This window comes from Oncorhynchus keta, chromosome 9 (assembly GCF_023373465.1).
Source record: "Oncorhynchus keta strain PuntledgeMale-10-30-2019 chromosome 9, Oket_V2, whole genome shotgun sequence".
Lineage (NCBI taxonomy): Eukaryota > Metazoa > Chordata > Actinopteri > Salmoniformes > Salmonidae > Oncorhynchus > Oncorhynchus keta.
The window spans coordinates 9,349,107-9,366,660 of NC_068429.1; the positions used below are offsets into that span (position 1 = coordinate 9,349,107).

At 44.6% G+C, this 17,554-nt stretch overlaps 1 protein-coding gene across 2 annotated transcripts in view; it reads left to right on the forward strand.

Annotated features, from left to right (window-relative positions):
- Positions 1 to 17,554, forward strand: part of LOC118375301 (A disintegrin and metalloproteinase with thrombospondin motifs 19-like) — a 144,179-nt gene that overhangs the window by 34,697 nt on the left and 91,928 nt on the right. For both annotated transcript variants that reach the window (XM_052525097.1, XM_052525098.1), the window contains exon 8: positions 8,916 to 9,021. In XM_052525097.1, the coding sequence (XP_052381057.1) occupies positions 8,916 to 9,021 (106 nt within the window). The remainder of the gene's footprint in view (positions 1 to 8,915; positions 9,022 to 17,554) is intronic.

The window sequence follows — 17,554 nt, forward strand, 5'->3', positions numbered from 1 at the left end:
CCTGACAGTGCTTGATAGGCTCTACCCTAGAAGACTCGAGGCTGTTATCACTGCCAAAGGTGCTTCAACAAAGTATTCAGTAAAGGGACTGAATACTTATAATATAAATGTGATATTTTCATTTTTTTGTTTGTAATAAATTTGCTAAAAATTCTAAAAAGCTGTTTTTGCTTTGTCATTACGGGGGTATTGTGTGTAGATTGATGAGAAGGGAAAATACTATTTAATCCATTTTAGAATAAGGCTGTAACGTAACAAAATGTGTAAAATGTGAAGAGGTCTGAATACTTTCCGAATGCACTGTATTCCCCCAAGATGCTCCTTTAAGATACTCCTGAACTATACTACATTCATTCCCCCGAGATTCTCCTTTAAGATACTCCTGAACTATACTACATTCATTCCCCCGAGATGCCCCTTTAAGATATTCCTGAACCATGCTACATTCATTCCCCCAAGATTCTCTTTTAAGATACTCCTGAACTATACTACATTCATTCCCCCGAGATGCTCCTTTAAGATACTCCTGAACTATACTACATTCATTCCCCCGAGATGCTCCTTTAAGATACTCCTGAACTATGCATTCACATTCATTCCCCATTCCCCCGAGATGCTCCTTTAAGATACTCCTGAACTATGCTACATTCATTCCCCCAAGATGCTCCTTTAAGATACACTCCCCTGAACTATGCTACTACATCTTTAAGATTCTGAACCCCATTCCCCCGAGATGCCCCTTTAAGATACTCCTGAACTATGCTACATTCATTCCCCCGAGATGCTCCTTTAAGATACTCCTGAACTATGCTACATTCATTCCCCCGAGATGCTCCTTTAAGATACTCCTGAACTATGCTACATTCATTCCCCCGAGATGCCCCTTTAAGATACTCCTGAACTATGCTACATTCATTCCCCCGAGATGCTCCTTTAAGATACTCCTGAACTATGCTACATTCATTCCCCCGAGATGCTCCTTTAAGATACTCCTGAACTATGCTACATTCATTCCCCCGAGATGCTCCTTTAAGATACTCCTGAACTATGCTACATTCATTCCCCCGAGATGCTCCTTTAAGATACTCCTGAACTATGCTACATTCATTCCCCCGAGATGCTCCTTTAAGATACTCCTGAACTATGCTACATTCATTCCCCGAGATGCCCCTACATTCAAGATACTCTTTAAGATACTCCTGAACTATGCTACATTCATTCCCCCGAGATGCCCCTTTAAGATAGATACTCATTCTGAACCATGAACTATGCTACATTCATTCCCCCGAGATGCCCTTTAAGATACTCCTGAACTATGCTACATTCATTCCCCCGAGATGCCCTTTAAGATACTCCTGAACTATACATTCATTACATCCTGAACTATGCTACATTCATTCCCCCGAGATGCTCCTTTAAGATACTCCTGAACTATGCTACATTTATTCCACCCGAGATGCCCCTTTAAGATACTCCTGAACTATGCTACATTCATTCCCCCGAGATGCCCCTTTAAGATATTCCTGAACCATGCTACATTCATTCCCCCGAGATGCTCCTTTAAGATACTCCTGAACTATTACATAAGAAATATCACTCAATTTGACGACCGCATTCCTAGAAGGCGTCCAAATGGCACACTATTCCCTATATAGTGCACTGCTTATAACCAGAGATCTAAAGGGAAAGCCATTTGTACAACTGAATGCCTTCAACTGAAATGTGTCTTCCGCATTTAACCCCCAACCCCTCTGAATCAGAGAGGTGCGGGGGTGGCTACCTTAATCGATATCCACGTCTTCAGCGCCCGGGGAACAGTGGGTAAACTGCCTTGTTCAGGGGCAGAACGACAGACTTTTACCTTGTCAGCGCGGGGATTTTAGGCTATGTACTCTGATCAGAAGTAGTGCACTACATAGGCAATAGTGTGCCATTTGAGAAGCAATATAGGAATGTGTTGGTCAAATTTAGTTATATGTGTTATGTAATGGTTCAGGAATATCTTAAAGGAGCAGCTGTTCATCCCTACTGTCTCTCTCAAGACAGAGCTGATAAGAACTCTTGAAGCCACTCATGTGAATGCTAACCATGTGACTCCATTCTATTGACTTGGTCATTGTGTATCTGTTCCAGGATGAAGTTTCCTCCCCTTCCCCAATCTTAACCTTAACCATTAGTGGGGAAAATGCTAAACTGACACCTGATCAGTGTCTCGGGGCAACTTAACACGAACACCAGAGGGGACTTCCATGCCTGTGAGCTTTGACTTGATTGGCTTCCCATGATGACTCATGAGCCAATCAGATTAGTTCTTACTGGAGTTCACCGACCACAAGTAATCTGTGATGTATGGCTGAGTAACACAATCCAATAACAAGGGTTTTTCATTTGAATTCAGTTTCGTCCATCAGTTGCCTCCATCTATTTATATATCCAGCTTATAATTCATTGGCGTTATGCATTTTATTTGAGTCATTTAGTCTTAGTGGTTTGTTTTGGTAACCCTCCAGATCTATGACATGCTGCAGGATGCCCTCTGTGCAGGATGGGTGTTTAGGACGATGGTTTTAGTCAGTCTCAGAGAAAGAGAAACACTACTTTTGACTATAAAGGCCTAGTACACAGTCAAAGAGAGACTAAAATTGTGACATTTGGATACATCATGTCCTGTTACATCATGTCCTGTTACATCATGTCCTGTTACATCATGTCCTGTTACATCATGTCCTGTTACATCATGTCCTGTTACATCATGTCCTGTTACATCATGTCCTGTTACATCATGTCCTGTTACATCATGTCCTGTTACATCATGTCCTGATACATCATGTCCTGTTACATCATGTCCTGTTACATCATGTCCTGTTACATCATGTCCTGTTACATCATGTCCTGTTACATCATGTCCTGTTACATCTTGTCCTGATACATCATGACCTGTTACATCATGACCTGTTACATCATGTCCTGTTACATCATGTCCTGTTACATGGTGTTCTGTTACATCATGTCCTGTTACATCATGTCCTGATACATCATGTCCTGTTACATCATGTCCTGTTACATCATGTCCTGTTACATCATGTCCTGTTACATCATGTCCTGTTACATCATGTCCTGATACATCATGTCCTGTTACATCATGTCCTGTTACATCATGTCCTGTTACATCATGTCCTGATACATGGTGATCTGTTACATCATGTCCTGTTACATCATGTCCTGATACATCATGTCCTGTTACATCATGTCCTGTTACATCATGTCCTGATACATCATGTCTTGATACATCATGTCCTGTTACATCATGTCCTGTTACATCATGTCCTGTTACATCATGTCCTGATATATCATGGCCTGTTCTTTCAACCTTGTGAAGCTGTGTGATCTGTCCCGAAGTTGTGTTTTGTTCACATATAGACACTCTCACACATTCCTCTCTCTCTCTCTCCCACATAGCACACACAGACACACAGCACACACAGACACACACAGACACACAGACACACAGCACACACAGACACACAGCACACACAGACACACAGACACACAGCACACACAGACACACAGCGCACACAGACACACAGGCACACAGACACACAGCACACACAGACACACAGACACACAGCACACACAGACACACAGACAAACAGCACACACAGACACACACAGACACACAGACACACAGACACACAGCACACACAGACACACAGACACACAGCACACACAGCACATACAGACACACAGCACACACAGACACATGCACACAGCACATACAGACACATGCACACAGCACACACAGACACACAGGCACACAGCACACACAGACACACAGCACACACAGACACATGCACACACCCTGGTTTTTATAGGAAGACATAACGAGCCACACCGCGGGCACTTCCACTCCCTGGCCAAGCTCAGCACATGCCTTTCCTTACAGGTAGTCACAAGGAGGAGCTGTGTCCCAAATGGCACCCTCTTCCCTATTTAGTGCCCTACTTATGACCAGGACCAATAAGGCAGAGGGTGAACAGACCACCGAGCAACACGCCACACACCTCCACTGAGAATAAAGGAAGGGCGGAGGGAAACATGATGTAATCCTGGCTGTTTTAAAAGGAGATGTGGTTTGTTTGGTGTGGATGTAATCCTGTCTGTGTTAGAAGGACATGTGGTTTGTTTGGTGTGGATGTAATCCTGTCTGTGTTAGGATTAATCCTGTCTGTGTTAAAAGGAGATGTGGTTTGTTTGGTGTGGATGTAATCCTGTCTGTGTTAAAAGTACATGTGGTTTGTCGGTGTAGCTCTGAAGCTCTCTGGTAGATACCCTAACCCGTACCCTAGATACCTTAACCCGAACCCTAGATACCCTAACCCGTACCCTAGATACCCTAACCCATACCCTAGATACCCTAACCCGTACCCTAGATACCCTAACCCGTACCCTAGATACCCTAACCCATACCCTAGATACCCTAACCCGTACCCTAGATACCCTAACCCGAACCCTAGATACCCTAACCCGTACCCTAGATACCCTAATCCGTACCCTAGATACCCTAATCCGTACCCTAGATACCCTAACCCGTACCCTATTTCAGATAACGGCAGCCCAAGTATGACAGGGCAGAATGAAGGGAGAACTCCAAACCAGATCCTAAAGCACCCTGGTTAATGTAGGTTTGACGGTCGTACCGCCGCATAGTCAGTACAGGTGTACCACACATGTGGGCTTAGAGGCATGGGTTTGTCATTAGACCGATTCCCAGATTGATGTTTAACTATAAAAATATCAAGCGAAATGGATTTGGGTACTCCGGGAGGATAAAACGTCCATATTTCTTTCCCCTGGATTTGGAGTTGCAGGTTCATTGAACATATACTTCATAAAAAAAAAACAAGTTCTTATGTTACGTTTCTTTACTATCTGACGGAGGGAGAACACAAAAATATTCTGCTGCTTTCATTACTTTCCGTGAAAAGAAGACAATCTGGAGACCGTTGTGGGCTCGGTGGAAGCTCCGCTGTGTTGTTGTAAAACTTGTTTTAGTCCGCCCCCCTCATTTTTACGTTTAGGTTTGACTAATGGTGGAGGATTTGCCGGCTGGAGATAATATGAGATAATATGAGATAATATGAGATAATATGAGATAATATGTCAAAACGTCTAGCATAAAGATTCATTGTCTGCCCCCCCCCCACCCCTCCACACACCTGAAAGGAACGACGCCAGACCAAACACATCTTACCTCCAGCCACGGCCTGTCATTGACATGGTTTGCCTACCGACGAAGGCCCTTATATAAATGGGTGACGGGCAGACAGCGTTATCATCGAGATCACAGTGACTTGTTGTCTCACATTTCTCAAAAGGAGTGGAGGGGTGTCATTATAGGGGCCTTTTCAAGCCAACTCAACACCCAGAAGGGCCAGATGCCCAGCTAAGTGCAGGGGAACAGAGAGACTGGCTGCTACTTCACAGGACCCGGGCTGCCAGAGAGTCCTAGCATTCACTAATGGTCAGATTAGGGGCTAATCTCTACCGTCTAGCCCTGAAACACCAGTCATATTGCCCTGGAACCCACTCATATTGAACCCAGACGTATTGAACCCAGTCATATTGAACCCAGTCATATTGAACCCAGTCATATTGAACCCAGTCATATTGAACCCAGTCATATTGCCCTGAACTAGCCATAGACTGTTCTCTCTACTACCGCATGGCAAGTGAGACCGGAGCCATAAGACTCCTGAACATCTAATCAAATGGCTACCCGGACTATTTGCATTGCCCCCCTTTTACACTTCTGCTACTCTCTGTTGTTTATCACCTATGCATAGTCACTTTAATAACTCTACCTACATGTACATATGACCTAAATTACCTCGACTAACCGGTGCCCCCGCACATTGACTCTGTGCTGGTACCCTGTATATAGTCTCACTATTGTTATTTTACTGCTGCTCTTTAATTACTTGTTACTTTTATATCTTATTCTTATTTGTACTGCGTTGTTGGTTAGGGGCTCGTAAGTAAGCATTTCCCTGTAAGGTCTACCTACACCTGTTGTATTTGGCGCATGTGACTAATAAAATTAATAAACTGAGATTTTAATTTAATTTAATTTGAACCCCAGTCGTATTGCCCTGAAACTGAGTCATATTGAACCCAGTCATATTGAACCCAGTCATATTGAACTAAGTCATATTGAACCCAGTCATATTGAACCCAGTCATATTGAACCCAGTCATATTGCCTTGTCTTGAGAGGTTTCTCAGAGACAGAAACATAGAAAATTAGCACATTTTGGGAGGAGTGAGTACAGGGAGTGTAAGTGTGTGTGTGTGTGTGCGTGTGTGCGTGCGTGCGGTGAGATGGAGAGCCTAAGTTGTCTAATGGACATCCAGGCCCTTAGAAACTGCACTTAATTTATTTTATTTTCGTCCATCAAAGGCAGGATTGTTCTGCCGGTTTTCGTAATGGAAAGCATTAGTTCTGGATCCTTTTCAATGGGGTGATTAAGCCATCAAAGGTCACAGCATACGATCCACTACATGAGAAAATACAAAATCCCCTTCTCGTGTTTTCCCCCTTAACCTGATCCCGCAGGAGCAAAAGAGTTGCAGCTGTCATTTCCAGGCCATAATTCGGGAGCACACACCAGACATGGCGCTAGTATGTTGAACTGTTAGGGCAATTTACCTAACGGTGGATGAAATGGAGGGCTTTTTCCCTTTGAACCGAATCCACATTTTTAAAAATAAAGGCCTGAAACCACTTTGATTACTGGATGGAAGAGAAAGGAGGGGACAAGGGAGAAAATCCTGTATTATTGTAGGGTTAGAGTTAGGGTTTATTGTAGGGTTAGACTTGGGGTTTATTGTAGGGTTAGAGTTAGGGTGTATTGTAGGGTTTATTGTAGGGTTAGGGTTTACTGTAGGCAGAGCCATCATGCCCCAGAGCCGTCATGCCCACAGGGGCATGTGCTCCCTCAGATTTGTCCTGTTTAAAAAATACATTAAAAATTATAATAATAATAATAATATATATACTACCGGTCAAAAGTGTCTTTATATGCACTATTTTCTACATTGTAGAATAATACTGAAGACATCACAACTATGAAATAACACATATGGAATCATGTTGTAAACATAAAAGTGTTTTAGATTTTAGATTCTTCAAAGTAGCCACCCTTTGCCTTGAGTAGCCACCCTTTGCACTCTCTTAGCATTCTCTCAACCTGCTTCACCTGGAATGCTTTTCCAACAGCCTTGAAGGAGTTCCCACATATGCTGTTTTACCTTCACTCTACGGTCCAACTCATCCCAAACCATCTCAGTTGGGTTGAGGTCAGGTGATTGTATAGGCTAGGCAATCTGATGCAGCACTCCATCCCTCTCCTTCTTGGTCAAATAGCCCTTACACAGCCTGGAGGTGTGTTGGGTCATTGTCCTATTGAAAAACAAATGATAGCTAAGCGCAAACCAGATGGGAGGCGTATCACTGCAGAATGCTGTGGTAGCCATGCTGGTTAAGTGTGCCTTGAATTCTGAAAAAATCCCTGACCGCCTCACCAGCAAAACGCCCCCACATCATCACACCTCCATCACTGTGGGAACAACACATGCGGAGGTCATCCGTTCACCTACTCTGCGTCTCACAAAGACACAGCGGTTGGAATAAAAAATCTCAAATTTGGATCTTATGTCTAATGTCCATTGCTTGTGTTTCTTGGCACAAGCAACTCTCTTCTTCTTATTGGTGTCCTTTAGGAGTGGTTTCTTTGCAGCATTCCGACCATGAAGGCCTGATTCACGCAGTCTCCTCTGTACAGTTGATGTTGAGATGTGTCTGTTACTTGAACTCTGAAGCATTTATTTGGGCTGCAATTTCTGAGGCTGGTAACTCTAATGAACTTATCCTCTGCAGCAGAGGTAACTCTGGGTCTTCCGTTCCGGTGGCAGTCCTCATGGGAGCCACTTTCATCATAGTGCTTGATGGTTTTTCGACTGCACTTGAAGAAACGTTCAAAGTTCTTGACATTTTCCACATTGACTGACCTTTATGTCTTAAGTAATGATGGACTGTAATTTCTCTTTGCTTATTTGAGCTGTTCTTGCTGTAATATGGACTTGGTCTTTTACCAAATAGGGCGATCTTCTGTATACCAACCCTACCTTGTCCAACGCTCTAACCACTAGGCTACCCTGCCGCCACACCTGTTATTTTAAATGCATTCCAGGTGACTACCTCATGAAGCTGGTTGAGAGAAAACCAAGCGTTTGCAAATCTGTCATCAAGGCAAAAGGTGGCTACTTTGAAGAATCTCAAATATAAAATATATTTTGATTTGTTTAACACTTTTTTGGTTACGACATGATTCCATATGTGTTATTTCATAGTTTTGATGTCTTCACTATTATTCTACAATGTAAAAAATAGTCAAAATAAAGACAAACCCTTGAATGAGTAGGTGTGTCCAAACGTTTAACTGGTACTGTATATTATTATTTTTTGTAATACAACTAGCCACCTAGCATTTTAATGAAGTCTCCAAACCCCATAACTAGCTACCAATAAGCCATTTCGGGCTATCACTCAAGTTAGAGTAGCTAGCTTATCTAACTATTTTAGCTGGCATGCCTGCTGAAATTAAAAAGCAAGCAGGAACTAAATGTAATGAATAAGACTCACATTCCTTTCAATCTTTCACCCAGATTTTTAGAAGAGATGCAGAGAAGCATATTTTGTTTCTTTAAAAAATAACCACCAGTCATGAGGATTTTTTACAGAGAATTAGGAAATAGGAAAAAGGTCTTTCAGGTGTTTGAAAAGGCCTAGCCCCCTCCGGACCACGGATTCCAGCCTTAGAGATGTCAACCATTTTTTCCCTCTGTTCTCCATTGCAGGCATTGCCTACCTGAGCGGCATGTGCAGCGAGAGAAGGAAATGCATCCTAGCTGAGGACAACGGCCTCAACCTAGCCTTTACCATCGCTCACGAAATGGGCCACAAGTGAGTCAAGTTTTTCCTCTCCCACAACTGTCACCTCACGCTTCACAAGCTCGATATCCACCACAAAGGCTAACCAACTGTCACCTCACACTTCACAAGCTCGATATCCACCACAAAGGCTAACCAACTGTCACCTCACACTTCACAAGCTCGATATCCACCACAAAGGCTAACCAACTGTCACCTCACACTTCAAATCAAATCAAATCAAATCAAATTGATTTATATAGCCCTTCGTACATCAGCTGATATCTCAAAGTGCTGTACAGAAACCCAGCCTAAAACCCCAAACAGCAAACAATGCAGGTGTAAAAGCACGGTGGCTAGGAAAAACTCCCTAGAACTCCCTTCACAAGCTCGATATCCACCACAAAGGCTAACCAACTGTCACCTCACACTTCACAAGCTCGATATCCACCACAAAGGCTAACCAACTGTCACCTCACACTTCACAAGCTCGATATCCACCACAAAGGCTAACCAACTGTCACCTCACACTTCACAAGCTCGATATCCACCACAAAGGCTAACCAACTGTCACCTCACACTTCACAAGCTCGATATCCACCACAAAGGCTAACCAACTGTCACCTCACACTTCACAAGCTCGATATCCACCACAAAGGCTAACCAACTGTCACCTCACGCTTCACAAACGCGATATCCACCACAAAGGCTAACCAACTGTCACCTCCCGCTTCACAAGCTCGATATCCACCACAAAGGCTAACCAACTGTCACCTCACGCTTCACAAGCTCGATATCCACCACAAAGTAATAGTAATAATATAATATATGCCATTTATCAGACGCTTTTATCCAAAGCGACTTACAGTCATGTGTGCATACATTCTACGGCTAACCAACTGTCACCTCACGCTTCACAAACGAGATATCCACCACAAAGGCTAACCAACTTAATTCTCTCACAAACATGGTATGACATCTATTACTATTTTTATAATGAGTTGTGTGGAAACAAATCTATCGACACAAGTCTACGCAGTAGTTTTGTATCTGAATTTAGCAGCGAAATCGATCGCTAAGATACACTGACTGGATTTTATGCCCTGATAACAGAGTAAGAGTTCTATTCAGTCTGTATCGCTGAACTTCTGCGATATGGATTGAATTGAGCACTAAAGCTCTGTTAAGTAAATTCATGGTGGTATGGGGAGTCAAAAGAGCCTACTTGTCCTTAGAGGGCCCTCCACGGTGTCCCCAGAGCGAAAGAGTAAGCAGATCCGCTAATGCTAACGTAGCATCTGGTCTTATGAAAGCCTCTGAGGGTGTGTCATCATCATCCCCACTAGCTCTGTATAGAAAACTCTTCTGGTTGAATTTTGTTCCAAAAATACCACTGTGCTTTGTCAGGGCTGAAGCCGCTGTTCCAGTTTGTCTTTCTGTTTATTGGATTGTGTGTGGGAAGCTATTGTTTATCCAATTGTGTGTGTCTGTAGATTTGTTGGACAAACTAAAGTCTCTGGGGTGGTGAGATCAGTGCCCGAAGTTGGTTGCTTTCTTTGTTGTGTGCTTGTCCCAGTTTAGTCCCGCTGATTCACTGATTCAACAGAGATGGGGTTATCTGAGTCTAGAATGCTAATTATTAACTAGTTATTTCATTGTTAATGACATGTTATGTGCAAGCATGCATCTTGGGACGCGAGTCTTCCTATGAATGTGCCTGCGTGTACTTAAATGCATTCACATGTTGGCTATTGGAGCCTACAAAACTAGAGATGTGTGTGTGCGTGTATGTCTGTGTTTGTGTGTGATGTATCTGTCTCAAGATAGCGAACAGGAAAACTAGTTGATGAGTCCTGGAGCACACTTGTCTCTGCCGAATGAGCTCAGAGATCAGAGCTCGCGTTCGTCATGACTTGGCAGTAGTTTCACAAAGGCCACGCTGATGCGGACTACAATTCAAAGACATCAAAGTATCTTGAGTCACTTTCCAAAGGCAGTCGGGGTGAAATGACACAGAATTGAATCACAGAGTCAATACCATTGAGTGCAAATGTCACAGGGCTACTAGCAAAGCATGACACAGGGCTAGTGTAGCATAACTCAGGGCTAGCGTAGCATGACACAGGGCTAGTGTAGCATAACTCAGGGCTAGCGTAGCATGACACAGGGCTAGTGTAGCATAACTCAGGGCTAGCGTAGCATGACAGAGGGCTAGTGTAGCATGACACAGGGCTAGTGTAGCATAACTCAGGGCTAGCGTAGCATGACACAGGGCTAGTGTAGCATAACTCAGGGCTAGCGTAGCATGACAGAGGGCTAGTGTAGCATGACACAGGGCTAGCAAAGCATGTCACAGGGCTAGTGTAGCATGACACAGGGCTAGCGTAGCATGACACAGGGCTAGCGTGGCATGACACAGGGCTAGTGTAGCATAACATTTACATTTACATTTAAGTCATTTAGCAGACGCTCTTATCCAGAGCGACTTACAAATTGGTGCATTCACCTTATGACATCCAGTGGAACAGTCATTTTACAATAGTGCTAGGGCTAGCGTAGCATGACAGCGTAGCACGACAGAGAGCTAGTGTGGCATGACACAGGGCTAGTGTAGCATGACACAGGGCTAACGTTGCATGAGACAGGGCTAGCGTTGCATGACAGAGGGCTAGTGTTGCATGACACAGGGCTAGTGTTGCATGACACAGGGCTAGTGTAGCATGACACAGGGCTAGCGTGGCATGACACAGGGCTAGTGTAGCATAACTCAGGGCTAGCGTAGCATGACAGAGAGCTAGTGTAGCATGACACAGGGCTAGTGTAGCATGACACAGGGCTAACGTTGCATGACACAGGGCTAACGTTGCATGAGACAGGGCTAGCGTTGCATGACAGAGGGCTAGTGTTGCATGACACAGGGCTAGTGTAGCATGACCCAGGGCTAACGTTGCATGAGACAGGGCTAGCGTTGCATGACAGAGGGCTAGTGTTGCATGACACAGGGCTAGTATAGCATGACACAGGGCTAACGTTGCATGAGACAGGGCTAGCGTTGCATGACAGAGGGCTAGTGTTGCATGAGACAGGGCTAGCATTGCATGACAGAGGGCTAGCGTTGCATGATAGAGGGCTAGTGTTGCATGACACAGGGCTAGTGTTGCATGACACAGGGCTAGTGTAGCATGACACAGGGCTAGTGTTGCATGACACAGGGCTAGTGTAGCATGACACAGGGCTAGTGTTGCATGACACAGGGCTAACGTTGCATGAGACAGGGCTAGCGTTGCATGACAGAGGGCTAGCGTTGCATGACAGAGGGCTAGCGTTGCATGACACAGGACTAGTGTAGCATGACACAGGGCTAGTGTAGCATGACACAGGGCTAGCGTAGCATGACACAGGGCTAGTGTTGCATGAGACAGGGCTAGTGTAGCATGACACAGGGCTAGCGTAGCATGACACAGGGCTAGTGTTGCATGAGACAGGGCTAGCGTTGCATGACAGAGGGCTAGTGTTGCATGACACAGGGCTAGTGTAGCATGACACAGGGCTAGTGTAGCATGACACAGGGCTAACGTTGCATGACAGAGGGCTAGTGTTGCATGACACAGGGCTAGTGTAGCATGACACAGGGCTAGTGTAGCATGACACAGGGCTAGTGTAGCATAACACAGGGCTAGCGTAGCATGACAGAGGGCTAGTGTTGCATGACACAGGGCTAGTGTTGCATGACACAGGGCTAGTGTAGCATGACACAGGGCTAGCGTAGCATGACACAGGGCTAGCGTGGCATGACACAGGGCTAGTGTAGCATAACATTTACATTTACATTTAAGTCATTTAGCAGACGCTCTTATCCAGAGCGACTTACAAATTGGTGCATTCACCTTATGACATCCAGTGGAACAGTCATTTTACAATAGTGCTAGGGCTAGCGTAGCATGACAGCGTAGCACGACAGAGAGCTAGTGTGGCATGACACAGGGCTAGTGTAGCATGACACAGGGCTAACGTTGCATGAGACAGGGCTAGCGTTGCATGACAGAGGGCTAGTGTTGCATGACACAGGGCTAGTGTTGCATGACACAGGGCTAGTGTAGCATGACACAGGGCTAGCGTAGCATGACACAGGGCTAGCGTGGCATGACACAGGGCTAGTGTAGCATAACTCAGGGCTCGCGTAGCATGACAGAGAGCTAGTGTAGCATGACACAGGGCTAGTGTAGCATGACACAGGGCTAACGTTGCATGAGACAGGGCTAGCGTTGCATGACAGAGGGCTAGTGTTGCATGACACAGGGCTAGTGTAGCATGACACAGGGCTAACGTTGCATGAGACAGGGCTAGCGTTGCATGACAGAGGGCTAGTGTTGCATGACACAGGGCTAGTGTAGCATGACACAGGGCTAACGTTGCATGAGACAGGGCTAGCGTTGCATGACAGAGGGCTAGTGTTGCATGAGACAGGGCTAGCGTTGCATGACAGAGGGCTAGCGTTGCATGACAGAGGGCTAGTGTTGCATGACACAGGGCTAGTGTAGCATGACACAGGGCTAGTGTTGCATGAGACAGGGCTAGTGTAGCATGACACAGGGCTAGTGTTGCATGACACAGGGCTAACGTTGCATGAGACAGGGCTAGCGTTGCATGACAGAGGGCTAGCGTTGCATGACAGAGGGCTAGCGTTGCATGACACAGGGCTAGTGTTGCATGACACAGGGCTAGTGTAGCATGACACAGGGCTAACGTTGCATGAGACAGGGCTAGCGTTGCATGACAGAGGGCTAGCGTTGCATGACAGAGGGCTAGTGTTGCATGACACAGGGCTAGTGTAGCATGACACAGGGCTAGCGTTGCATGACAGAGGGCTAGTGTTGCATGAGACAGGGCTAGTGTAGCATGACACAGGGCTAGCGTAGCATGACACAGGGCTAGTGTTGCATGAGACAGGGCTAGCGTTGCATGACAGAGGGCTAGTGTTGCATGACACAGGGCTAGTGTAGCATGACACAGGGCTAGTGTAGCATGACACAGGGCTAGTGTAGCATGACACAGGGCTAACGTTGCATGACAGAGGGCTAGTGTTGCATGACACAGGGCTAGTGTAGCATGACACAGGGCTAGTGTAGCATGACACAGGGCTAGTGTAGCATGACACAGGGCTAACGTTGCATGAGACAGGGCTAGTGTTGCATGACACAGGGCTAGTGTAGCATGACACAGGGCTAGTGTAGCATGACACAGGGCTAGTGTAGCATGACACAGGGCTAGCGTTGCATGACAGAGGGCTAGTGTTGCATGACACAGGGCTAGTGTTGCATGACACAGGGCTAGTGTAGCATGACACAGGGCTAACGTTGCATGAGACAGGGCTAGCGTTGCATGACAGAGGGCTAGCGTTGCATGACAGAGGGCTAGCGTTGCATGACACAGGACTAGTGTAGCATGACACAGGGCTAGTGTAGCATGACACAGGGCTAGCGTAGCATGACACAGGGCCAGCATAGCATGACACATGACAGAGCTGTCTTCGGAAGGTGAAAGCCATGACGTAGTGCATTCACCAAACACAAGGTGCAAAAGAAAGGCTGTCTTGTATGAGGTCATTGTACATATTCATCCAATGCAGCATCCATCATCTTCCGCTCAAAATAGCTAAATATTATTGTGAACATTCTTGTTCTATCTCTCTCGTTTGACCACATTTTAATTTGTGTTTCACTCTATTTCTTTTCCATAAACCTTTAAAATCATTTGTTAATATATAGCACTTATGTGCCTTAATGGTCTGAGTAGTTTTTGTAAGGTACTAGAGATTAATAATGGCCTTGAACTGCCATTAGAATTCATCCTATAATTGCTCCAAAAATATACAATCAAGTGAAATATTCGTTATGTCATTTGATATGTTACTGTAAGTTGAAACTGATGTTTGATTAAGGGGAAAAAAGTATTTAAATAAAGGTCTTGCGGATAGCTTTTGGCATATCCCATCTGTTATACATTTGGGACTAAACTTAATATACATGTCTGACAGTCAAAAAAGCATGTATTTTTAGCTGTGTAGCTCAGAGTAAAATAGCAAAGTCTCAGTCTTTGCAATGGCTTGGATGGCCTCATTGAATTTGCCATTTTTAAAACACAAGATAAAACGGCTACAAAAAACTATGAAGTAGACGGGACCCAAAATGTTCTTCCTGAGCATTGGGATTTATAGCCAGTCATGCAGAACTAACTGAGATTAAAAACCAATGGTCGCGTTAACCCTCAAATCCGATGCTTCACAGTCCAGATGCAGACTGCTGCATCTGCATGTGGTGTTTGGATGTTTTTATTTTATTTTGTTTAACTAGTCTAGTCAGTTAAGAACAAATTCTTATTTACAATGACGGTCTACCAAAAGGCAAAAGGCCTCCTGCGGGGACGGGGGATTAAAAATGAAAAATAAAACAAAACACACATCACGACAAGAGAGACATCCCAACACTACATAAAGAGAGACATAAGACAACAACATAGCATGGCAACAACACATGACAACACAGCATGACAACAACATGGTAGCAACACAACATGGCAGCAGCACAACATGGCACCAGCACAACATGGTAGATGCGCAAAACATGGTACAAATATTATTGGGCACAGACAACAGCACAAAGGGCAATAATGCTGTGACAACAATACATCACGCGAAGCAGCCACAACTGTCAGTAAGAGTGTCCATGATTGAGTATTTTAATGAAGAGAGTTTGATTGTTTTTTGCAGCTTGTTCCAGTGGCTAGCTGCAGCGAACTGAAAAGACGAGCGACCCAGGGATGTGGGTGCTTTGAGGGAACTTTAACAGAATGTGACTGGCAGAACCGGTGTTGTATGTGGAGGATGAGGTTTGCAGTATCGGTGTGAACGGTTTACAGAGAAACCAGAGGATCCATATTGAGCTGAACCTGAATTTCACATCCTCTCTAGCCTTCCTTAAGTAAACTCCACGCTGGCTGGCGTCTGATGACTTGAGAGAAACAAACAGGGATTATCTAGCAGTTGTTTCTGAACAACTTGCAGAAGTTGCAAGAGTTTTGTGCATTTCTCTCCGAACTCAGTGTTTGACTTGTTCCTCGGTAATGATGGGGTCATGTCCTCTGTAGACAATGGTGGGTTAAGGAAAGCATCTGAAAGACCTGGCTTAGTCTTGAGCCATTGGGTCCCTGACAAGGCTTGCGAGTCACCTCCATTTTAGTAACCTTATCAAAGTGTTTTTTTTACAAGAGAGAAGCTTTGTTCCTCCTCTGTGACCCTTGATGCACATGATCTTTTCTCACCAGCCACTGATGCGATTTCACAATAGGCCCAGAAGGTCTCACTTTGTCCTGGAAATGCTGTAAAAAACAAAAAGGAGAAAAAAGGGGGAGGAAACCAGCCCAAATGTAGACATGAAGGGAATTATCTAAGATCTGAAGGTTGACTGTTGGGAATATATTGCTAATGAAGGATTCCGTATTATGGGATATGACTTATGATAATATATGTGCTTTATTTGTACTTGAATAGTGACTTAAAATACATCATGAACATGCATGCAGTGCAGAATATTTTGAAAATATCTGAGGGGGTTTTGCTGTCAAGACAGGGAGGGTTTTGGGGTCAAGATTGAAGTAAAAAATCATGACCTGGTCCACTGATTTAATCCTCACATCAAATAATTTCCCCCAAAATTTCTAAGTGTTTCTTTGTGTTTTATTGCTGGACTTTTGTCTCCCATTTGCACTAGAGAGCCAATGAAACCACTTTAAAGGGGAAGTGCAGTTAAAAATGACATTTTAAAGTAGTGCACTATGTAGGGAATATGGCTCTGGTCAAAAGTAGTGCACTATGTAGGGAATATGGCTCTGGTCAAAAGTAGTGCACTATGTAGGGAATATGGCTCTGGTCAAAAGTAGTGCACTATGTAGGGAATATGGCTCTGGTCAAAAGTAGTGCACTATGTACAGAATATGGCTCTGGTCAAAAGTAGTGCACTATGTAGGGAATATGGCTCTGGTCAAAAGTAGTGCACTATGTAGGGAATATGGCTCTGGTCAAAAGTAGTGCACTATGTAGGGAATATGGCTCTGGTCAAAAGTAGTGCACTATGTAGGGAATATGGCTCTGGTCAAAAGTAGTGCACTATGTAGGGAATATGGCTCTGGTCAAAAGTAGTGTACTATGTAGGGAATAGGGCTCTGGTAAAAAGTAGTGCACTATGTAGGGAATATGGTAGGGAATAGGGCTCTGGTCAAAAGTAGTGCACTATCTAGGGAATAGGGCTCTGGTCAAAAGTAGTGCACTATGTAGGGAATAGGGCTCTGGTCAAAAGTAGTGCACTATCTAGGGAATAGGGCTCTGGTCAAAAGTAGTGCACTATCTAGGGAATAGGCCTCTGGTCTAAAGTAGTGCACTATGTAGGGGATAGGGTGCTACTTGTGAATGCAACCAAATGGAAAGCCATCATCCCCCCCTTCCCTCTACCCTCTCTGGATAGAAATCTGTAGCAGATGAGCATTGACTCGTTGCCCTCAGCAACTGGAA